Source organism: Drosophila elegans, unplaced genomic scaffold (genome assembly GCF_018152505.1).
Source record: "Drosophila elegans isolate 14027-0461.03 unplaced genomic scaffold, ASM1815250v1 contig_149, whole genome shotgun sequence".
Taxonomy (NCBI): Eukaryota; Metazoa; Arthropoda; class Insecta; order Diptera; family Drosophilidae; genus Drosophila; species Drosophila elegans.
Window position 1 is genome coordinate 13,988,734 of NW_024545513.1, and position 24,858 is coordinate 14,013,591.

General features: G+C 45.7%; 1 protein-coding gene across 3 annotated transcripts; it reads right to left on the bottom strand.

The window, feature by feature from the left end:
- Positions 1 to 234: 234 nt before the first annotated feature.
- On the bottom strand, positions 235 to 22,392 carry LOC108140902. Of its 3 annotated transcripts, XM_041710201.1 has the most exons (9): positions 20,870 to 22,392; positions 18,868 to 20,752; positions 10,609 to 12,317; positions 9,382 to 9,738; positions 7,195 to 7,396; positions 6,003 to 6,166; positions 3,892 to 5,909; positions 2,389 to 3,248; positions 235 to 2,016 (listed from the first exon to the last, which is right to left on the bottom strand). In XM_041710201.1, the coding sequence occupies exons 1-9, from the start codon at positions 20,988 to 20,990 to the stop codon at positions 897 to 899; spliced, it is 8,436 nt and encodes a 2,811-aa protein (XP_041566135.1). In that variant the 5' UTR covers positions 20,991 to 22,392; the 3' UTR covers positions 235 to 896. The 3 variants fall into 3 exon arrangements, with proteins under 3 accessions (XP_041566135.1, XP_041566126.1, XP_041566122.1); XM_041710192.1 differs by having other exon boundaries at positions 3,892 to 6,166; positions 7,195 to 7,342; XM_041710188.1 differs by having other exon boundaries at positions 3,892 to 6,166.
- Positions 22,393 to 24,858: the final 2,466 nt, after the last annotated feature.

Genomic DNA, 24,858 nt, shown 5'->3' on the forward strand with positions numbered 1-24,858 from the left:
AGGTATTTTCCTAAAAAATTAGAGTACCTACATTTTTCCAAGGAATAGCAGGTCAAGGTAAAATTGTTTAAATATGAATGAATTTAACTGAGTGAATGATCTTTATAAGGCATCTTCAATTTGACTAAAATCTTAAATTCTATCAATGTTAATACGCTTTTCATTTAATTATTGTGTGTAAATTTAAAGAAAACTAATTAAAGTTTTTTTTAAAAATATTTTATTAAATAAAGAGAATCCAAATCTTTATAAAATATTATTTAAATCAAATAATATATTAATAAGTGAGTTTCATTTTTTAAAATGTTTAGTGGTAGTGGTACAGTGATTTATCGAATCCATTTTTACTTTTATATATTACTTAGTATCAAAAAAGAATTGTTTGGAAAATGCATTCTTGGAATAAGACGTTTAAAAACACTCTTCTCAAAATTTCCTTTGAAGAAATTCTTCTTTAAATTGATATCTTTAAAATAGCTTTACCGATCCCTTTTCGCCTTTTTGTACATAATACGAGCTCGACATTTTTTCAAAGGAAGTATGGAAACAATTCTCTAAATTGGCACACTATCAAGTCAAAATTCTATAAAAAAAATTCCTTATTAACTTGAAATCATTAAATTAGCTTATAAAAGTTTATTTTTTACACAGCATCAAGTGGAAGTTCATGGGGAAATGCATTAACTAAAAATGAGGTTTCTTCTTAAGCTTTATGTCCTAAAACTTGCCTCCTCCAATACCATTTTTTTCACATACTATCAAGGGGAAATGAACTGAATTTTGAGGGGGTTCCGAGGAGACGTAACCTTAAGCTAAACTACTCGATTGCCTCTATTCGAATCCCACAAAGTGCACTTTATCCCGGATAACTCCGCCCTCCTCGAGGCCTCCACCAATTAGTAGTAGGCGGGGAAGGGATGGTAGTTCGACGGATTGGAGGCATGATGATTGGCCGACGGCAGGACGGGCGGTGGCCTCACACCCGGATGATAATTGCTGGAGGCCACCTGATGGTAGGCCCCAAAACTGCGGGCCATGTGTCGATTCTGGGCCACCGCCGCCGCCGATTCGCCAAGAAGGCGCGACTGATCGGCCGTGCCCAGCAGTCGGTTATTCTGCTCCATCAGCAGATGGGCCGTCGGATCGACCAGGAGGCGATGCTGATCGGCCGCCGCATTCGAGGCGGCCAAAATGCGATGCTGCTCCACCGTCGACAGCAGGCGATGGTGCTCCAGACTCTCGCGGCTCTGGTGCTGCATCTGTGTGGAGAGGAACGAGCGGTTGTTGCCCACGGCGGCCATGTTCGCCGTATTGGGGCCGGTGAGGTCCAGCGAGGCCATGCGCAGCATGTCATGGTGGGTTGGATGGTTGTACGGCAGCTGCGGCGGCGACGACACCACATAGTTGGCGGTGCGGCTGAGGTCCACCGAGGTGGTCTGGTCATGCTCCTGCTCGCCCAGCTGCTCGCTCAGCATGCTGTGCATGGCGGCCGCCGACTGCTGGTGCTGCTGCATGGCATGGTGCTGGTGTCCATGCTCCTGCTGGTGCACCACCGACGCCGCTCCCGCTCCTCCACCGCCGCCACCGCCGCCGCCTCCGCCTCCTCCGCCGCCGCCGCCGCCGCCACCACCACCGACCACTGAGCCACCCGCTTGCTGGTTTTGCTGCTCCCGATCGGAGAGAATGTCGTAGATGTGATGGTGATAGCGACTGCTCGGCAGCTGGAAGTTGTGATGATAGTTGCTACTGGCCGCATTCGACCTGGAGCTCATGTCCAGGCCCTGCAGGTCGGAGAGGTCGCTGGCCGCCGCTGCTGCCGCCGCTGCCGCGCTTACCGCCGCCGAATTGATGCCGTTACCGCCGCCACCGCCACCGCCGCTGCCCGCCTGGCGGTACTCCGCCGGCGAGTCCAGTTCCTGGCTGTTGTACTTCAGATTGCTGGCCATGCTCTCGTACTTGGAGTACATCAGGTCGATCTGCGACTGCGGGAACTTCATTCGCATGTCCTGGCCGGCGCTGCTGCAATCAAATCGAAGCAAGGGTACAAAGTTAGAAGGGGTTTGAAAACAGTTCTTTAAACCCTTATAATAATTTGTAAAAATTAAAATAAAATTCAAACAAATTCTATAAAACCTATGATTTTCAGCGAAAATAATTAAATAAACTATTAAATGAACTAGTATTTTGAAATAAAATGAAAGCCAACAAATCAAACGAAAGAAAACAAGAAACGGACCTGGTTATATTAAGTATACGCCTAGGGGTCATGTCTAAGTCACAATCGAATTAAAATAAATATAAATTGCATTTAAAATAAAAAAAGAAAGCACCAAAAATTGAAAAAAAAAAGGATAAGCGACATGGCCAGCTGGATCGTGGGATCATCACCTGTTCTGGGGCATGATGCTGTTCTCCTCGTCGCTGGACATCTGGTTGTGACGCGAGATGTTCTGCCGCTGGCGCTCCTGGTGCTCCTGCTCCTGGACCGCCCGCTTGTGGCGCATCATGTCGCCGTTGAAGTTGTAGCGCGGGATGCTCGGCGAGGAGGCGGGCGAGATGAGCTCGTGCTCCGGATAGGTGCTGCCCACGCTGGAGGCGTTCCTCCGCTGCGGCTGCAAGGCGGGCAGTGGCGACGAGGCGGACATGCTGTTGGCCCCGCCCCCTCCGGCAGCACCGCCCCCTCCACCGCCGCTGGAGCTGCCCGCCGGCGTGCTAACCGAACCGGGACCGCCACCACCGTTGCCGGCCCCAAACATTCCGCCGTAATCGCGTCCCGGCGAAATGGGCGGCGGCGAGGGCGGTGTGCGATGGTGCGACGAGGAGAAGCCATCGGAATCCGGGTGCTGGGGACGCGGCGTACTGCCCGCATCCACGTCCACGTCGTTCTGGTTCTGATTGCTCTGCGGATTCGTGGGCGTCGAGGCGCTCGGCGAAATATTGCAGGCGCCCTGGAACATCGGCAGCGGTGGTATCTGCATCGGGAAGCTGCCCAGATTCTTCATCATCTTCAGCTCGTTCTCTAGGTTGTCCATGGCCCCGCCGATGCCCGTTCCGTTGGCCCCGCCCGAAGATCCGCCGCTGCTACCACCGCCTCCTCCGCCACCGCCACCGCCTCCTCCGCCGCCGCTTCCTCCTCCTCCTCCGCCGCCAGCCGATCCGCCCGCACTGCCCGCTCCGAAACGCTGCGACTCGGGATCCACATGGGCACTCATCGGACTGTCGCTGTTTATGTGGTTATCGGTGGGAACCTGCCGGATGATACGAATGTGTTTTAGCATGTCTTATTTTGGAAATTTGCAATATTTAGTTCTTTGGTAAGAAAAAAGCAAAAGCAGCTAATCTCTAAATTTAAGTACATTGATGCTTAACTTAAAATCAAAAAGGTTGGTTCTGTTTGTACTTAAATCAAGAACAGGTTGCTCTCAAATCCATAAACACCTTAAAAAATACTTGTTTCAAGTACCAAACATTTATAAAATTAGAGTACAATTCTTAAAACAAATGAGATTGAAGAAAGATTAAAAAAAGTGGTAGGAACTACTGTTAAAAAAAATGGGAAAGTAAAAATAAATATCTGACTATTCAAAATTGTATATTAAATATTTAAATTAATATGAACTATTTAAAATCGTATACTTTCCAAATTAATATAATATTTTAGTGTAAAAGTGTAGTGTAAATATTCATAATATTAAATAAAATAAATATCTGACTATTTAATTCAACATTTGTATTTATATTGAAATAAATAGTCAAATATTTATTAAGGTTTTTCTGCTATGACACCTCAATTAAGTCCCTCGAGTTTTAATTAGTTAATGTTCTAACTAATTCCCAAGCATTTTCTTTAAGTGTAAATGGGTATTATATTAAATGCTAAATTGTGCTCACCTTGAGGTCGCTGCTCTCGCTGTCAATCATATTGCCAACGGAGTTGAGGGCCGCCTCCACGAGCATACTGGCCGATGAGGAGCCGCCGCCCACACCGCCCACGCCGCCCACTCCGCCGCCCACACGGGCGTTGGCATTGTTGTAGAAGGAGCTCATGAAGGACTGCGAGTGGGCCAGCGAGTTCATCTGCATTTGGGGCTCGTCGCCGCCGCCGGTCACCGTGCCGCCCGTGGCCGGACCCGTGGGCGTCTGCCCGCCGCTGCCGCCGCCGCCGCCATCGCCGCCGCTGCCACTCCCACCGCTGCCGTAGTGCGACATGGCCGCGGCTGCGGCGGCGGCAGCAGCGGCGGCGGCGGCAGCGGCATTGTTGTTCGACTCCACGACGTCCAAAAACGAGCTGTTCTCGTCCTCCTCGCGACTGTGGGCGCTGTGCTGCTGCTGATGCTGCTGATGCGGCTGGTGGGCGTGTGCGTGGGCGTGGGCGTGCGCATGGGCGTGGGCATGGGCATGAGCATGGGCATTGGCGTGGGCATGGGCATGGGCGTGGCTGGCGCTGGCACTGCTCATCAAGCGGGCCAAAAAATCGCGGTTCTGACCCAACAGCTTGCTGTGCTCGTCCACGGCGCTCGGCGGCACGGCGAATCCCAAATCCGGGACTGGACCACCACCGCCGGCACCGCCGCCGGAGAGCTGGCCGCAGCTGGCCCCATCGCCGGGAACCGCACCCTCCCCGCCGCCGGCGCCACCGCCGCCCACATCGCTGGAGTCCTGCACCTCCTGGATCCACTTCTTGCTGCCCTTGCTGACCACCAGATTCTGGCCGAGAGCGGCATTCATGGCCGCTGCGTGACGGTAGTCCTGCTGCCCCGCCCCCTGGGGCCCGGAGGCGGCGGAGGGATGCTGGAGGGGGTGGGCGAGCGAATGCGAGTGGGCGTGGTGCGGGTGAGCGTGCGCATGGACGTGCGAATGATGCGCCTGATGGGCATGGACATGCGGGTGGTGTTGCACCGCCGTACCACCACCACCGCCGCCGGTGTCGTCTTCGTCCTCGTCATCGTCCTCCTCCTCGTCCATGCCCACGCCCACACCCACGCCCATGTGACCCATCATGTGGCCCAGCTTGGCCGGATCCTCGCCAGCTCCGGCCATGGCCGAAACGGCCGCCGCTGCGGCCACCACCTGTTGCACCTGCTGCTGGGCACTCAGCCGCTGGGCGGTGGTGGTCAGGAAGGACTCCACCAGGCTGAGCTGGGCGTTCTGCTTGCGACGCACCTGCTCCAGGCGGGCATTCTCCACCTCCTCGTCGTCGGGATCGCCGTGCAGCTGTTGCTGTTGCTGCTGCTGTTGTTGCTGCTGCTGCTGCTGCTGTTGCTGTTGCTGCTGTTGCTGCTGCTGGTGGGGCAGGGTGTGGGCGTGCAGCTGGTGGGGATGGTACTGCGGGTGCTGCTGCTGCGGATCGTGATGCAGCTGTTGGTGTTGCTGGTGGAGGGCGTGTTGCTGCTGGACATGTTGCTGCTGCTGGGCGTGCTGCTGCTGCTGCTGTTGTTGCTGCTGCTGCAGCTGCTGTTGGGCATGTTGCAGTTGCTGGGCATGCTGCTGGGCATGCTGCTGCTGCTGCTGTTGCTGCTGCTGCTGTTGCTGCAGTTGTTGCTGCTGCTGGTGCTGCTGCTGCTGCTGCTGTTGCTGGTGGCTGAGGTGTTGCTGCTGGGCCGAAGCATTTGGCTCCTTCTTGCGCTTCCGCTTGCGACCGCCGCCCACCGAAGAGGCGCCACCGACACCGGAAACGGAAAGCGAAGCCGCCGACGAAGGGACCTTGTCCGTTCCAAAGATGCTGGAGATCTTGGAGCTGAGCAGCGATAGATTGGGCTCGTTGCGGCAGAGATCCTTGATCGACTTGCCGCTCTTCTTGATCGCCTCGAACAGATTGTCGTCGCTGAACTCCGCGTCGCTCTGCAGCGAACCGCTCAGCATAGAGCTCTGGTCCTCGAGACTCTTGCGCCGCCGCCGCGGTGCTTGCTCTGTGAACGAGGAGGAGAGGGGGGAGGCGACGGCCGCATTAGGGCGGGGCTGGGGCTGCGGAGCCGTCGCCGTCTGCTGTTGCTGTTGCTTACCCAGAAAGTCCACCTTCATGCCGCCCGAGTACGCATCGAAGGTGTAGGCCACGCTCCGCTCGATCTTGGGCATCTGCTCCTGGGTGTAGTTGTGCACCTTCTTGTAGTGGAACTGCAGGCACTGCTTGGTGGTGAAGGCCGCATTGCACTCCGGCTCGGCGCACCTGTAATTCCCATCCAAATGGGTTACCAAATACTGGGGGGGGGTTGCATCTCTAATAGAGCCCTGCACGGCTATACTCAAGGTGGTGGGTCCCTTTTTGGCAAAACAAGTTCCCAAGTTTAAGGAATAGTGAACTAAACATGTCACAAAAAATAAATGTTTCAAATAAGTTAGCAAAAGTAAGCTAAAAAATGACTCATTTTAGTTTTTTTACAAAAATTATATGGTAAACTCATTTTTAAGGCCATGTTTAGTCCATTATTACTTGAATTTATTTCTGAAATTAAATTATTTCTGGATGCAGCTCAAATAAATCAGATCACAACATGTTTCGATTTAAAAAGCTCAGATTCGTATAAATATAAATCTCAAAGAACCATTATTTGTGATCTTTTTGAGTAAAATCTGGATTTAAAATTGTTATTTTACTTATAAAACATGGGATCAAAAACAGAATAATAAATGTAAATCAATTTCTTGATAGTGATTTTTACATTTGAATACAATTCGATTCGATTCCAAGCGAACTTTAAGTGTGTAAAATGTGTACTATATTTTTCATTTGATGAAAAAGGTTTATATTTCAAAGTTTGCTTGAAGTCAAACAGTTAAAAATACGGTTTTTCATTAACATTATATTCACTTTCTATAATTGACATCTTAATTTTCTCTCTTTAAAATAATATTCTTCAGATCATTAATAGTTTCCTCTTGATTCAATTCTGTTTGATCGTTAATTCTTTAGCTAATGGAAGTCCAGTTTAAATTTAGAGACTGGGCTTATGGCTTCTTAGGAACTTATACTATAGGGTGATTTTTTATTTGGGTAGATTTTGTGTTGTTTGCCTGATATTTGTACTGTCTGCAATAGAGTTAGATTAAACTGTTTGTTTTGTTGTTGTGAGCTACTCGAGCTGAGCTGTTTTAAACGAGTTAATGGAATCATAGCTCATATGACTCCAAAGTACATATAAATCGATTTAAATCTCGTGCAGGGCTCTTTATCTCTCTAATAAAGTGAATACCCACTTGAACGGCCGAACGCCCGAGTGCGTCAGCATGTGGATCTTGAGATTGCTGCGGTTCTGGAAGAGTTTCTGGCACCGCGGACAGCTCACCACCGTCGAGTTGCGGCTGTGCACCTCCTTCGAGTGGCGTTGCAGTGCCGCTCGCGATCCTAGAAGTTTTGAACATAATTTACACTGAAAATCTCGTAAAACTTCAGCCATATCTAAAATGAAATTGTATGAAGAAAATGAAATTTCGGATTGTGGTGATTTTGAAAGAACAACTTAGTGATAATCCATAACCAGAAACCAGAAACCAGAACCAACCCAACAACGAACGAACGAACCAACGAACCAACGAACGAACAACGAACATAAATCAAAAGCCGAATCACTTAAGGCACAAATCACAAGATCATCGGTTGGGGATTTTGTCTTGGATTTGGATTTGGGTTGGGGAATTAGGAGTTACTCTAAGAACCAATCACCGATAAACCAAAGCAAATCATTCACTAAAAGCGGTTACTAAATGCAGGCTACTACATCTGTTCTATTACTCAATATGCACTGTGACTGAAGGACTGATATATTTTAAAGCAATGGTTTTTTGTGACTAAATCTCTTGCAAGAACTAATATTATATTTTAAATCTGTTAATTGCTTTACGAAATCAATTACACATTAAAATATACACTTTGAACTACTGAAATTCCGTTCATTTGTGACAAAATTGCTTCTTACTTGTAAAATAACAAATTATATTTGAAAAGTGAAAAAGTATTTAGCAGGAAAATTTGTCATTTGTTAACGTACTCGAAACTGTTTCTGCTACTTAAAAGTAAGCAAGTCTGCGACTTAGAAAAATCATAATTATTTAAATTGCAATCTTGATTTGAAATGTCGTTTAACATTATTTTTAAAGAAGCTGAACTTATTTTTGCTAGTATTAACCAACCAACCCCAAAAAGTAAAAGTTAACCCTTATTAATCAACTAGAACCTAATATAATGCAAAACTTTTAGTCACTTCAGTGCGGATCTTAAAGTGTGCATGTCATTCGGTATTTTTTCTATAATGAACAATAGCATATACAAACAGAAGGCAAACTCCAAGAAACCAACAGAGGATCAGTAAAGTATACTTGTAAACCAATTTAGGCGATGTACAACTCAAAATATTGGCAACTAAAAAGAGATGAGCGACGGCAGATGCTTTTGGTGTTACATATATCGCGGGTGTTGGTGTGATGGTGATTTGAAATGTGGTGGCTTAAATATTACAGCTTATTTTACAGCTAAGCGACTCGTTACGATATTTGTTTATAAGACAGTATTGGCATGGGTTGTGTAAATCTATAAATTTGGTTAGTGTGTCGGTTTAAGGTCACAGTTGCCAGTCAAACATATGTTGTCCTCATAAAAACTAAGTACACAATTTATTTATTTTAAAAATATTGTTATTTTATTCAAACAGAAATCAAAAAGATTGTCTTCAAATATAAAAAGAAAACCATTAATATCGTATGCAATAAAAACAAATAAATGATAATAACTTTTAAGCTATTTGTAGCTGCAAAATTACTTTATTTTGGCGGTCCAATTTATAATGCATCTCAAAACATAAATTTAGCACATAAAAAGCATCTTATTTGCTATAAATATAAAATAAAATATTATTAAAAAGACAATTTATAAATTTTACAATTGAGCAAAGAAAGAATTTTATGTTTTAAAAAATAAAATAATAATAACATTTGAAAATATAAAATAATATAAAATAATATAAAATATTAATATTTAATAATTTAATAGCTGATTTTCTTCTTTGCTAAATGGAATTTTGAAACAAAATAAAGAAATCTTGTGGCAACTGTGACCTTGATTAGATATTGATATAAAGTCATATACAAATCGTTTGGTTTATGTAAAAGCAGTTTGGACGACGTGCGTCGCTATACGATATACGATATACATACACTATACACTATACACTATACATTATACACTATACATTATACAGTTTACACTATACACTATACACGAGCTTACGACATACGACAATGTGGCAGTCAGCTGGCCTACGATGCGGCTACGTTATGTTACGTTAAATTACGCATACGCATGGGTGTACGATCACAGTTACGGTCTAGTGTTTTGGATTTGGGATCCCGATCCCGCGTGCGTTGCGTTGCATTACGCTGGGCACTTACCGCTGTGCATGCGCTTGATGTGCGCCTTCAGCTTCTGCGGCTGGCAGAACTTTCGGCCACAAAAATCGCAGACCGGTCGCGATCGATTCGGATTCGATGCGCAACCGTAGGTGCGGTGCATCTCCAGGTAGTTGAGCCGCAGGAAGAACTTGCTGCAGAACTGGCACTGGTAGGCCCCCTTGCCGTCGTGCTTCTCCGCCGCATGCTTCATGATGTTGTCCTTGCCGAGGACAGGTTCGCCGCACACCTTGCAGTGGTACTTGCGGATGGTCAGGCTCATCGAGGGATCGTGGAAGACGGAGCAGTGGGTGCGGTAGTACAGGGGGTGCTCGAACTTCAGGTTGCAGCCGCCGCAGTCTGTGTGGATGGGAGAAAAGGACGTTATTCTATAGATCTTAAAAGTCGAAGCACAAACAAAAGGGTTTTGGTGGTCAGTCGATGGTGCTCTGTAATAATATCGATTGGGGGTCTCATTCCTAAGAGTAATAATAATATTTGTTTCTTTTTCATATTGAAAACAAAAATATTTTAAGTCCAAACGCAAATTCTTTAGGTCCGCCTTGTACAGTTAGCCCTTTACACGCAATGAATGAATGAATAAATTATATATGAATTATATAAATGAAAAGTTTTTTGATCGATTTGACCAGCAAATGGAAAAATTGCTATCGGCAATAAAAATAAATTGAATAATTATATCAAGAACTTTTTTGTAAATAAAGAAAACTTGATATGAATTCTTACTTGTAGAATTCGGTAAAAGTCAGCTGGTAAATGCTTAAATTTATTTAATCTCAATATTTAAAATTTTAGTTTGCTTAGCTCCTGGCTTAAAGCCGTATATTTCATAAGAAAAATAAAAAAATAAAGGCACAAAATAGACCAACAAAATTACACAAATTGCAGCCAACTTAGCTGTCTATTCAAAAGGCAACGCCGGACGTAAACGTAAACTATTGAAATTCAATTCTCCTACCCCTTTGAAAGTCATAAATTGTTTTTGTCTGAACTCAGCTGTGTTGCTAATTTGCTTTTCTGTTCGCTTTGGCGATATTAAAAGTGCTTATAATCAGCTTAAATAATAATTCCGGTGGCAGAGTTGCCAGACATGCATTGACATGACATGACATTGATCTGCATCGCATAAACAGGCACTATTTTGATTTCATGTATTAAAGAGTTCAAGAAATCAATATATAATATGTATGTATGTATATGTATACTCACTCGTTTTCTCGGTGTGCTTCTTGCGCCACATGGTGTTGCAGTCGTCGCTCCAGTAGAGGAGCTCCATGCCGTTGCGTAGGTCGCGGCAGCTGACGAAGTAGGCCTGCCGATCGATGGAGACGAGATTGACGTTGCGGTCCTCGTAGCTGGGCGCTGGGCGAACAAATCGGAGCCAATTGGAGGCATTGGGGTTGTCGCAGCACAGCAGATACGACTTGTCCGCCCCGGCCTCGCACATCTCGAAGATCCACTTCATGTCGCTGCCCTCGCGCACTTCGCCGGTCTGGACGGGCTGCCCGATGAGCGGTCCCAGTTTGGTATAGGCCCTCACCTCGGTGCGCGCAAAGACGCCGGTCACATTGGGCTCCACGTTGTGCAGCTCGAATTCGGCGGGCACCGACGCCTCGGCGAACGTGATCAGCGGCTTGGTCTCCAGCTCCGACAGTTGCGACGACTCGTCCATGTCCATATCCATGTCCATGTCCTCCATGTCCTCCATGTCATCGTCCTCGTGCCGCTGCCGACCGCTGGCCCTCTTCGCCTGCCGCTGGGCATCGGCCTTCAGCTTGGCCAGCGCCTCCAAATTGCGCCGCTCGATCCACTCGCCCAGATCGACGGCGTCCGTCACATTACCGCACGCGTTGCGCAGCGGACACAGCTTGTGGTCGTGGGCAATGGAGCATTCGCGGCAGGACTGCTGCGACCGGAAGGCAATGTCATGCTCGTCCTCCTCCTCCACGAAATTCTGCTCCATCTTCATTTCGCGGGCCAGCGCCTCCTCGTCCAGTTCCTCGTCCTCGTCGTCGTCCTCCTCGTTGCCCGCACCACCGCCCGGCTCGTCGTCGTGCTCGTCGTAGGAGTTGGGCGGCATCATGGCCGCCGCTGCTGCTGCTGCTGCTGCCGCTGCCGCCGCCGCCGCTTTGGCCGCCTGAGACTTTTTGCCGCCGTGCGACTTGGAGCGCACATGGAAGTTGCCGGCCTGGCCATTGCTGGCCGGGATGCCCAGTCCATCGACAGTGTCGTTGGCAGGCAGGACGGGCAGGAGGTGCGAATGCTGCTGATGCTGCTGATGCTGATGGTGATGGTCTTCGTCCTCGTCCTCATCCTCACTGCCATTGGCGGCGGCTGCCACTGCGGCTGCCGCCGCCGCTGCCGCTGCTGCTGCAGCTGCTTTCTTGAGGCACAGGGCATTGGGCAGGGAGGAGGACTCCTTGCTGTTGGCCTCCAGTTCGCTCTTGATCTTCTCGGCGATGCGACAGTCGAGCACCTCCGGCAGGGCGGAGGAAGCGGCCGCCGCAGCTGCCGCCGCAGCACTGGCCTTCAAGGCCGCCGTTGCCGCCTTGGCCTCCTGCTTCTTGGACTTGGCATAGGCAAAGCCACCAGCGGAACCCGATCCTGATCCTGATCCTGCACCTGCTCCCTTGCCCTTGCCCAATGCAAAGCCATTCAATGCCTCCGAGGTGAACTGCACACGTTTCTTGTAACGCTTGCGCTGCGGTGGCGTGGGCGTGGCCATGGGCAGAGAACCGGCCGAGGCGGAGTCGCCGTTGCCGTTTCCGCTCGCACTGCCGTTTCCGTTTCCGGTGGCATTGCCATTGATCGAGGATTCGGGCGGGGCGGCAAAGTCCTTGGCGCTGAGATTCGGCTCCAGCTTGAAGTTGCCATCGAAACCTTTGGTGGGCGTGTGCGCAGGAGAGGGCGGGGGCAGGCTGGAAATGGAAGTGGAAATGGAAATGGATATATGAGATATATTACAAGAAAAACATTTACCAAATATTATTTAGTTAAGTCTAAAAAACAACTATCATCAATTATCAGTAAGAAACTTTTGTACTATTGTTGTTTATTGTCTATTTTGTTATACTTAGCTGTACTGTACTGTACTGTTTTGTTTCGTACTGTTCTGTACTGTAATGTTCCTTAGAAATCACGGATTAAACATGTTCTTAACTATTATGGTTTCATATAAATTTAAGAAAGCAAGACATAAAAAATTAAGGCCCAAGGAAAGACATTAATATATTTTAGACAACGATAAGTGAATTATTCTTTAAGTTCAAACATTTGTAAAGAATTTTTGTTAACTTAACCCAACTGGTTCTAGCCGAAGGACATACACTGAAATGTAAAGACTTCCCTGAATCTTTTCTGAAGTCATTTATGTACTGCCTACACACTTTTAAACAGTTTGAAATAACTAAGTAATAAAGATATAAGATATTTTATAAAGCGGTTAGCTCTTAGTTGGTGACAACACATAAGAGCGCATTTATTTTGAACTATTGGTTGCTGTTTTCAAATAAACAGCAAATAGCATAGAACGAAAAAGAAGCTCATCACGATAGTTGACGTCGTCTGTGAAAGTGGGTCGATGGAATTTATTTATTTCTGGTCTACGCCACGACCAGTTCACTATCGTCCTTCTCATCTCATCTCCCCCTCCCCCCTTCCCCCCTCGCCTCTCTTTCTGTTAGCTTTTCCATTTCTCCATCGCATGCTGTCGTTGTTGTTGTTGTTGTCGCCTTTGCGTTTAATTAATTTTGCTTACGCTTTACTTGCCGCTTCGCGTGATGCTCGAGGGTAAAAAAGGTGGTAAAGCTTGGACCGTCTCCATCACAAAAGTGAGCGGTTCGAAGACCCAGATACCCTAAAAATGCACCTCATTGACGTCTATGTCTTTTTCCATAATTATTTCCTATGGCTTGCATTTGGTTAAGTACGAAAAAGTTTTATAAAAGCGTCAACTCAAGAAAGTTTTATATATATATTATACTTCTTTGCAACATACATTTTGGGCAATTTTAAAATATATCAAAATATATCAAATATTTTACATTCAATTTGCCTAATTATAAATTATATACTTAATATGTCAATAGCAAATCCACTTTTCTTCTACATATTCTATGTCGGTAACTTAGATTTCTCAGCAAAAATTGAGCAAACATTATTTTTTAATATTGCATATAAAATTGGTATGAAATGTACGCTTAAGATAAAAATAAATTGTGTTTTAAGACTTTCATCGTCGCTTATCCACTGCTCAATTTTAAAGCCCGGTTTTCATGTCTCTCAGCAACTAGTTGTTGGTGGGTAATTTTGCATACCGACTGCAGGAATGAAAACCTGCATGGGGCACTGCAATCACATATCCGGTAGCCACGAACCTTTGCATCTTCCGCCGTTTATATTCATGTGGAGGATATTCATCAACGATACATCGTCGTCGGCGTTCAACTCTGGATTCTGCACATGGAAGTACCCCCATCCCCCCCTATAATCAACATCCCCCCCCCATCCAGTGTTATCGTTCATTAAATCCTCCACCTTAGAACCATAACAACAATATCGAAAACAGCGGCAATAGCAAACGATAGCATTCCATCCATCCAGCCATTCTGCCATTCTGACATTCTGCCATTCTGCCACCCCCTTTAGTATCCACTTACCCTGCTCCACTTTGTCTCAACCTTCCAACCATCTATCCAGCAACCACCCACCCACCATTCACCCACCATCATCATCATATAACATCCTCCAACCACCAGAAACCACCCACCACCCACCACCCATCAGCTACCACCCACAATGGGATGGCCCGCGTTTCTTTGACCGCAGAGAGCGAACATATTCCTGGTTCCAGTTGGGGGTTTCGTGCTAGGATCCCTGGGTTGGGTTCCTATTCTGGTGTATCCGAGTGTCTCTACCATTAATGTGCTGCTTGAGGGCCCAGCGGGGGCTGTATAGGGGTGGCAGTGGGTGGGTTTGGCTCAAATCAGTTGGGTTTTCCGTGGTTCGAGGCTGGGGACTTTTGGGATTCTGTTTCGTGTGCGGTGCTCGTTGGCGCATTAAGCACACAGTCGGCGACACAAACGAGGCTCACACAGACATAAACACACATACACATACACATACACATACAAATACAAATACAAATACATACACTCATCCACACTCACGCTCAACGCACACACGCGCACTCGCACTCGCACAAAGACAATCGCACAACAATTTTGTGCTTTTTGGCGAAAATTCGCAGAAATTGGCGACATGGCGTATACGAAATGCGAATTGGCAAAAGGCAACGAAGGAAACTGTGGTGTTCTATGGGTATGGGTAGTGGGAGGTAGGGGGTGGCGGGGTAAGGAGGGATGGCATAAGGATGGTCACAAGGTTGGGGAGTGAGATACTATCTATTGTGTGTATGTGTTCGTCTGTGTCTGATTACAGAGACTGTGGCAAATCGCACTGGCACAAGGAGATGCAAAAGAAGAAGCTGCTGATTAGTGAGCGAAAACTTACGAGTGTTCAAGTGCCGATGCAAGGATCTTTTACCAGCCCAACATTCTAGGTAATTGGATTTCCTAGCTAAAAATATGGCAAAGTGATCGACTTAAATATCATTTTATTTGTTGATTATGATTTAATCGAATTTGATTTGCTCAAAAATTAAAGATCTATTCGTCTTTGATGTGAGTTCCTTATGAACAGCAGTCAAATACTTCTATAACCTTTAAGATGGCAAAAACAACAAATTTGGATATAAAATATCAGGACTTTTTGGGTATTAGGTTAATAAATAAATTAATTAATTATATATAACTATTTATCAAAAGAAAAATGCTGACTATACGAAATAGTTAAGATTTTAAGTAATGCGCGCTATTATGTTTCACATTTTTAAAAACATTTGGCTTAAATATTTTCATTTCTAAAACACAAATGATAAAATAAGTACCTTTGGTATTCGAAAAAGGGTGATAAAGGATAAATGTAATAATTAAAAACGATTTTCTAAATTATAAATGATAAAATAGTAAAATTCAGTACTAGTTTATATTAAAAGTTTGTATTAATTATTATTTGGTAAGATCGTTTAAATGATGAAATTAATGTATGTCAAAATATGAGAACACGAAACAATATAAAGGCTGTGCAGGTGCTAGCTATTTATTTTAATTTGTATTTCAATCAAAAAGATACCCAGTAACTACAATTCCTGGTTTTGAACAATTTCAGTGAACACTATTTTTTTTATGGCTGTCGAACTGTCGGAAATTGGTCGACACTGAAAGCCCCAGCCAATCTCACATGTGGTGCAACGTGTTCTCTAATGATCGAATGGAGGTTCCATGGCCCAAAGGGACTCCGAGTGTGAGTGTGTGTGTGTGTGTGTGTGTGTGTGTGTGTGTGTGTGTGTGTGTGGGTGTGTGAATGTGTGTTAGCCTGAAAACGGGTTCCTTCTTGTGGCATTCGCTTCGTATGCCAGCCAATGCCAAAGGAAGAGCGCGATAAAAAGGAAGAGGTGGAAACACAACTGAGATTCAGACATTTCTGCATTGGCATTTTGCATTTGGCCAAGGATGGAAAAGGGGAGGGAAATGGGGATGGAAATGGGGAATGAGGATGGGAAAACAGGGCCCATATTCAAAGCGCCAAATGGCGCGCTCGACTGCAATGCAACAGCAGCAACAAAAAGTACGAGGCGTGGCAAAGAGGCGGGGAAAAGGGGGCGGGGATGTGGCAATGTGGGGCAAGGGAAGAGAATTCGCGACGCATTCACGTTGCAAGGATCCGAAGGAACCTCCCGACCCCTATCCTTCCTACCTCTCCTCAATACACTCAACAAAAAAAACTAAATATATAAAAAATATTTGACTAAGTCAAGTCATAAACCAAAATATGAACAAATAGTTATTTTTTAAGTTGCCTATTTTGCGGGTAAGAAAAAAATGTAAATTGTTTCTTGCCGAAATACTTTTGTTTTTGAAACAGACTCTTATAAAATTAAAGAAATATTTTTTAAAAAAATCAGATAGAAGTAACATCAATTAGATATATATATATAAATTCCTAATTGCACAATCTGATTTCGAATGTGATTTCATGTCTGATTTTGAAGCCATTTGAACAGATCTCAAGAACCTATGTAGATCTTAAGTGGAAAATTTGACCTCAAACGATTATGTTTCAGTGGCTGCTAGAAAATGAACTAATAATCGCACACAATTAACTTTTAGCTGTTATAATTTTGTTGGCTAAAAGTTTTCTATATATATCATAGAACTGGTCCAAACTCCAATTAAGAAAAGAAGACTGTTCTTGATTGACGAACAATGCAGCATTGTTTTGAAATTATTTTTTTTTTTCGTATATCCCCCCGTGTTTTCTGTCCGTGTAGGTTATGTTTGTGTTTGTGTTTGAGTGTGTGTGAGTGTAAGTGGGCGATTGGCAACATGGCATGCAAATGCAGACAGCAACAACAACAACAACAACCAACATCCACCGACCATGTTGCTTGAGTTTGCGCCTGTGATTGTGAGTGTGTTGCTTTTTCCGCTTCCGCTGACATGGCGGCAGCGAGACTACACTGACAAAAAAAAAAAACAAGTTAATCCAAGTTAATCTGCATTTTAAATGTTCCAATTCATTTTTTTATGATTAATTTGAATATTTTCGGAATAGATTTTATTATCTTTTAATTGAAACCATTATAAACCAAATATTTGATTACTAAATCAAGCAATATTATATGCATTGCTTTTAATATGAAACTAAACAATTTCGTTTTTTTTTTTGTCAGTGTACGTGTCGGTGCACAGCGGGTTACGTTACGGTTCCGACTGCCGGAATATGCGGAATATACGGAATATACGGAATATACGACGGAATATGGTCGAAATGGTGACTACGGCAGCAACATGAAAGCTCCGTTGCATGCAACCGCATGAGTACCGCATTTGTGCCTTTGTATCACGCGGCCAAAAGGGGTTGAAGATGGGGTTTCGGGGGGTTTCAGGGGGTTTCGGTGGGGTTTCGGGGCTGATGAAGTGGTGGGGCGGCAAGGATGCATTCGGGCATGAATCGCTTTTACATGGATCGCTTTTATACCGCTCCTTCTTCATCTTCTGCCGCGCCACTTGAGCCACCCCACCCCCCAACAACCCCACCTCCGAATACCCACCAAAAAAGCTGTGTGTCTGTGCGAGTTCATATCTGCGAACAACTATCAACAATGATGGCCAGCGAAGCGTTGCCACATCTCTCGCTTCCAGCCGATTCGGCTCCTTTGTCTCCTCTTTTTACCCTGGTTAATTAACAGAACAGGATGGAAACAAGAAAGAGGGATATAGTTGCATTCCCGACTTTTAGATACTCGCTCCTCAATTATTTTTCTCGCGTATCACGGCCTTCCCTTATCCGATTGCGTTTCCCATTTCCCATTTTCACTGACATATGGTACAAGTTTATGGTTTCTGGTGCTCGGACTACTTTAGAAACCAATCAAAGAACTATCTAACCCTTGATATAGGAATAGTTTTTCCAAAATGTAAGGGGAGATCGAAATATTGCATTATTTTGACAATTGCTTAGGACATTTTCGTTTTTTTTAGCTGTGTGAGTCAAAATTGTTTTCATTTACAGATTTTATCTATTGCATTGTATGCGAATACTGGACAAATAAAACAAATACCAAATACTATTCCTTAAGTTCTTAATCTTCTAATCATTAGTCGTAATGATGCTAATCACGAAATTGTGCAATTTTTAGTACTACCCTATCCATCAATTCTTTTGATAGAGAACACTTTTGTTGGCAAAAATGTACTGAGGCCTAACAATTCTTAAAAACTGCGACTAACAATATTTTTTGTACATAGATGAATTTATACAAAATTATCGCACGTTTAATCTAATTGTGTTTTGGCCATGAAATTGTGTAAGCCATTGTAAGCAGCTAAATATAATTAAGCTTTGCAGTGTCTAAGCAAATATCAAAATAACCTGTTGCATATGACTATATTGACCACCAATTTTTTTTTTGGAGCAGTTATTGGGGTATCAAATTGATAAATCCAAAACTTAAGATCACTCTTTTGATCATTTTTTTTTGTGTCAAAGTGAGATCTATATTATATTTCTCACGGATCAAATATAGGCAAATAATTTTAGTGGGTGTGAAGAATAAATAAACTGCCAACAGTATTAAAGTAAAAGTATTAATTAAATACTAAATAAGATAGCAACTATACTTTAAAGTATCTAAAACTGTTGTCTAAAACTGTTTTTTTTAAACCACTTTAGTTTTATTTGAATACTTTCCTGGTATTAAGTTAATATGCAACTTGTGAGAAATTTTTCATACCCAATAGTTTAAAATTCATGTAGCAACAGTTTAGTTTCTATCAACATTTTTTGTTGGCTGTAGCTCAGCTCTTTTCCCCAAAACTGATTATATGTTATAGGAAGTCTACTCACTTGTTCAACCGATCCGTATCGTTGTCGGCCAAGTTCAGAAGGTAGGCGACGAACTCCACGTCGTTTTTGAACTGCAGCCGGGTGCGCATGTGCTCCCACTTCTCGGCGTTCTTGGTGCCGATGTAGATGTTCTTGCTGTAGTTCTGATGGCGATACTTGCGCCGCTCGCTGGCCGCACTGCTGCTGCCCCCGCTTCCGCCGCCACCGCTCCCGCCGCCGCCGCCGTGTTGCTGCTGCTGCTGCTGCTGTTGCTGCTGGGCATTCTGTTGCTGTTGCTGCAACGACAGCGATGCACTGGAGGCGTTCACGCCCATACCCATTGATGAACCGCCTCGGGAATTCCCACCGCCGGTGGTCAACAGATCGTTGCTGCAATTCGTGCCCTGACCGCCCGCCCCCAGGCTACCGTGCGTGGAGCTTAGGGCGTGGTTGCTGTTGTTGTTGGTGGAGAAGCTGGTGTTGCTGTTGCCGCCGAGCAAGCTGCTGGGCGGTGGCGGTGCAATGGGCGTGGCATTGCCTCCACCAGCCATGTCCAGGGCATTGGCATTCTGCTGCTCCAGCTGGGCACTCAGCTTGGCCGCCGAGGCCGCCGCTGCTGCTGCTGCTGCCGCTGCTGCCGCCGCCGCTGCCACGGCGCTCATGTGCAGACCGCTGCTTTCGGCGGCGGCAGCGGCACTGTTTAGGTGGGCGGAGGAGAGGGTGGCGCGACTGTCCTCGTCCTCGTCGTCCTCCTCCTCGCCATCGTCATCGTAGCAGGCGGCCGAATCCTGTTGCTGCTGCAGATGTTGCTGCTGTTGCTGGTGCTGGTGCTGCTGCTGCTGCTGTTGCTGCTGATCGTGATGGCTGGTCGGGAGGACATGTCGCAGGTCAGTGGGCGTGAGGTCGTGGCCATTGCCCTGCTCCTCGTCCTCCTCCTCATCCTCGTCATAGTCGTCATCCTCCTCCTCGTCGTCATGCGGCTGCTGCGATTGTTGTTGCTGCTGCTGTTGCTGCTGCTGCTGCTGTTGCTGTGCCTGCAGGTGATCGTCGCGATCTCTTGACTTGTTGCTGCTGCCGTTATTGTTGTTATTATTGTTGTTGTAGTGCTGTTGCTGCTGCTGCTGCTGCTGCTTGTTGCCGTTGTGCAGCGCACTGACCGCCGCTGCCACGACGGCCGCTGCTGCAGCTGCCCGTTGTTGTTGCTCGGCCGCCAGTTGTTGCTGCTGCTGCTGCTGGTGCTGGGACACTGCCTCCTCCTGATCCTCCTCCTCGTCCTCTTCGTCCTCCTCGTCGTCCTCCTCTTCGTCCAGGCTGCTTTGTGAGCTGCTGCTGCTCCGACTGCTGCTGCGGCCATAGTTATTGTTGTTGTTATTATTGTTGTTGTTGTTGTTGTTGTTGCTGCTGCTGCTGTTGGCGGTATTTGCACCATTGTTGTTGTTGTTATTGTTGTTGCTGCTGCTAGTGCTGTGCGGCATTTGTCCGGCCGAGCCAGCCGAATTGTTGCTATTGTTGCTAATGTTGCTCAAGGCTGCCGCTGCTGCTGCTGCTGCGGCCGCTGCTGCGGCGCGACTCAGGAAGGGTGGGCGTGGCACCAGTGGCGTGTCGGAATTATCGGAACTATCGTTAAAGTCGAACGCACTGAAATCGGCGGCATTGGCGGCATTTGTTGCACTTGCTGCTGCTGCTGCAGCGGCTGCTGCTGCTGCTGCTTGTGTTGCTGCTGCACTTGGATTTCCGCTGCTTGTTTTGGACATGCTGCTGGCGTCGCTGCCGACGCTAGCGTTGCTGCTGCTGCTGCTACTGCAGCTGCTGCTGCTGCTGCTGCTGCGACTGCGACTGCAGCGCTTGTTGTTGCTGTTGACCGCTTGTCGCCGCTTGGTTGTTGTTGCTGCTGCTGTTGCTGCTGCTGCTGCTGTTGCTGCTGCTGGTGTTATTTTTAGTGTTGCCTTTGTTGCTGTTGCTGCGCTTTGCCGAACGCTGCTCAGTTTTTGCTATTTGTTGTTGTTGCTGGCGCTGCTGCGACGCGAATGGTTGTTGTTGTTGTTGCTGCCGGGGCGGTCTGTCTCCGATTCCGCTTCAGATGGCGCCTTGCTCTGCCTCTGCTGCTGCTGCTGCTGCTGTTGTTGTTTCTGCTTCTTCTTCATTATTCAAACACACAAGTCGCGCGTGCGACCCACTACACTTTTTGCTTTTGCTGTTGCTGTTGCTGCTGTTGCTGATGTTGCTGCTGTGCTTGATGTTGTTGTTGCATTGCTTTTCTAGAGCTTTTTCCGCTTGTATATTGCAGGTATCTCTGTTTTTTTTGTTGTTAATATATTTGTGCTGTTTTTTTGGGAAATATAAAGGATCCGCGTGGGGGGGGTGGTGATTGAAGAAATAACTGAATATCTACCAGCAGCGCTGCCGCTGTCGTTGTTGGCGTCGACGCCGACTGCGACTGCGACACGAAATAGCAGTATAAAAAAAAAAACCGTTCGCCGAATGCCACTCGCTGAAGCTCCCTTTTTTGGCACCGGGTGGCAACGCTACGACAGGATTTTTTTTTCTTTTGTATTATTTTTTTTCTATGCGCCCAACACTTGCATACACATTGCTGGGAATGTTTACTTTGCGAACTGTTCGTAGTTTGATGTTTTCTGGTATTGACCTGGTGATTAAAATTTTGCTTGTAATTCAACATTTGTCATTTAAATATCAAGGGGGGGTCCTGTCACTTATAAATGTGTCAAAGCGTGTGTTTTTGTGGCACATCCTTAGCTTGTGACTTGATTCTTGTGGTCAAGAGGGAGTTTGGCTTGTTATGATACGGCTGCTGCTCGAAGTATCCTGCCACACACACAATCTTCCAAAGACACACGCACACACCCATCGAACATACGGTTGCGAGTTTTTCAAAGACTTTTCCTCAAGTTTTTTTTTTGCTTTGTTTCACCATGCACTTACGGGAAAAAAAATAAACAAAAATTTTCATGGACAAGCATTTTATAGCTTCTTTTTCGGGGAATCGACTTTCAGGCTGCTTAGATATTTTGTTGTTATTGTTGTTCGATAATTTCGTTACTATTTCATTTTTTTTTTTTTTTTTGAGGACAAGGGTGTGCGCGTGTGTTGGTGTATTGATGTGACACCCCAAAGTGAGGGGGGGGGAGAGAGAGAAAAGAAAGAGGAAGAGAGAGAGCGCGAGGCGGTGGCGGTTTTCGCCTTGTGGCGAAAAGGGGGGAGTAAGGGGTGAGGGGGTCGTGGGGGTTGAGGGGGTGAGCTAGACGCCTCGCCTTCTTCTGCTCCTTGAGCCTTTCCAACTGCTGGCCTTTCTTACACACTTTTTCACGGTTTTCGCACTCGAAAATAACTTGTCAAAAAAAAGCAAAAGGTTAGCACACTTTTTAGCGGTTTGCGGGACACTTTTTTTTAATTATTTAACTGCTTTTCTTTTTTTTCCTCTGCCTCTGTTCTTGGGTTTTTGTCGTCCGCCGTTTGTGATTAGCGATTTCTCTGCGAGCGCTCATATGCCGTTACTCGCTGGTCGCGACGGAATGAAGGACTTTTTATTTATGTGTATGTCCTCGCCGCAGTCGCAGTTCACGGCAGCGACGTCGACGGCGACGGCGTCGCCGGCAGCGCCACTTCCTCCTGCGCACTCTACGTTGCGAAAAAGTCCTGCGAAGCCGCCAAAGGCCCCCCACACTCACACACACACACACCCATACACACACACACACACACACCCATACACTCGCCCACACTCGCAGGATTACGGAGAGACTTTATCCCTCTCTCTCTCGCTCATTCACTCACTCACACACACACTCTCTCTCTCGCAGTCGAAAAAGCTCGCTGAAGTCGCGAGCGTTGACGTCGTGTCCTGTCGCTGTTTTTGATGTCGCGAGTCCTTCTGCCCGCGTGTGTCCGTTCGTATGTGTATGTATGCGGGTGTTCCTGCCAATGTGTGTGTGCACTCGCGAATTGAGATGACGACGACGGTAACAAACAGCAAGGACTCTGCTGGTGGATACTAGTCGCGATTCCACTGGCGAAAAAAATACATCTAAAATAGTTGGAAAGAAAAAAATACCTTCGTAATTGCAGAGTTATCAGCTGCTTCAATTTTTTCTGGGCAATAGAGTTGCCAGTATTTTCTGTAACATTAAGGAATTCTAGTGGAATCGGACCTGGTACTAGAAAGTACTTTTTTCTTTCAAAAGAGCAATCAAATAAGATGAAGAATTTGAACGTAGAAAGTAGTTTAAGAAATACTTTAATAAGAGAAAGTCTACTCGAGCACTTCATAAGCACCTTTATTTTAAGTTTTGTAAATCAATTAAAAATCTGTAGATATTTTCTGACACCCAATTTCATAATGCTTTTAAATATTTAATTTGTTATATATTTAAGTTTTTTTAAAGACACCGAGAACCATCTAGAAAATCATTTAAATCTAAATATAAAATATTGTGATTTATGAATTGTATGTTAAAAAGATTTACTTCATCAGGTATTTCTTAAGTTTTCGAGATAAAACCTTTTGTCCACCAACAGAGTGCCTTATCATTTCTGATTAAATTAGCAGAGCTAACATCAAAGTCATTTAAGATATTATTCAATTGATATTAACGTTGATATTGGATCAGTGTATGACTTTTGCTGCTGCGAGTGCCATTGCTACACATCGACATCTGCGCCAAGTTCCGTTCTCAGCCTCGCACCCGTTCTCTCTGGTCATGTCCACCAACCTGCCCCGCCTTCTCACACACTCACACACACACACGCAAACAAACACACAGGCACTTATACTCAGATAGGCACGTATTCCGCCCCCTGTCGCTCCAGCCTTCGAGTCCCCTGTCGGCGTTATCGTTGTCGTTAGTGCCACGACGGCCGTCACACTCAGCTCACTGAGAGAAAATTTAATTGGAAGTGGCCATTATTTAAGCCGTCATAATTTAGAAAAGTTTGAGTCTGCATGAACTACGATATCGGAAGTGGAAATTTAACTTTTGGTAATTATATATATATATATAACATATATGTAAATCATCAAACCGGTTAAATAATAATAAATTTGTACCTTTAAGTGTGTAAGTTTAATTAAAGGTCCAATTTGAATATTGTTTCTATTTATTAAGCCCCTATTTACAAACAATATGTAGGAAGTGGCCAGGTTCAGGGACTATTAACCGTTTTTAACTGTTTTCACAAGGTTTTTCAGGCCTTGAAAAAATCCTACTTACAGAAATGTTTGAATTTATTTATCTAATTATTATTTATGCAAATACTTGTATGTGATAATTCATTTTATACAATAAACTCTTTAAATGTAAAAAACTATTAAATCGAATTTATTGTAATAAATTAATAAACGAATAGCTTTAATCTTGTACATAAAATTGTATTTAAAAATTAAATGAAAATGTTTTCTGAATAATATTTATTTGACAATTATAGCAAGGGATTGCGTTTTTAATGTCAGTGTGACAGGACGCAGAGGCGAGTGGCAGGAGCAGAGCGAATTGGCGCCTCCCCCAAAAATCCATGCGAAGCCGCCCGCCCGTGCCACTCCCACAGTGGTCATAAATCGAATTTTTGTTTATGTGGTGGTAAGGCTGCTGCGAAGCAGTCGCACCCCCTTTGCCGCCCCCTCGCCGCCCCCTTTTGGCCACCCACCACATCGCACCCCGCTGAGTCTGCAGCCGACATCCTGTCATTCCAACAGTCGCGGACGCCGACGTCGACGTCGCTGCCAACGCCAATGGTTTACGGTTTGTTGTGTTTCGGTCCCACCAGCATGGGGGTGGTGGGTGGTGGGTGATGGGTGGTCTGGATGCAGGTCCTCCTTGTTTCCTTGTCTGTGCGGGTGGTGGTTCTGCCGACCGCGACGTCGATGCCTCTGCTGGCGTCGCCTTTTTTGACCGCCTCGCGCCTGCGTCACTCTCATTTATCGCTCTCTCCGGCTCGCTGTTCCACTCTCTCACCCGCTCTCTCTCAGCGCCTGCTCTGGTCCCATCTCGCTGCTCA

Coding starts and splice junctions, on each gene's coding strand:
- LOC108140902 (XM_041710188.1), bottom strand. CDS start 20,990: ATGAAGAAGAAGCAGAAACAACAACAGCAGCAGCAGCAGCAGCAGAGG. Junction 9,739..10,608: donor GAAGCACACCGAGAAAACGA/GTGAGTATACAT, acceptor CCATCCACACAG/ACTGCGGCGGCTGCAACCTG. Junction 3,249..3,891: donor GCGAGAGCAGCGACCTCAAG/GTGAGCACAATT, acceptor ATCATCCGGCAG/GTTCCCACCGATAACCACAT.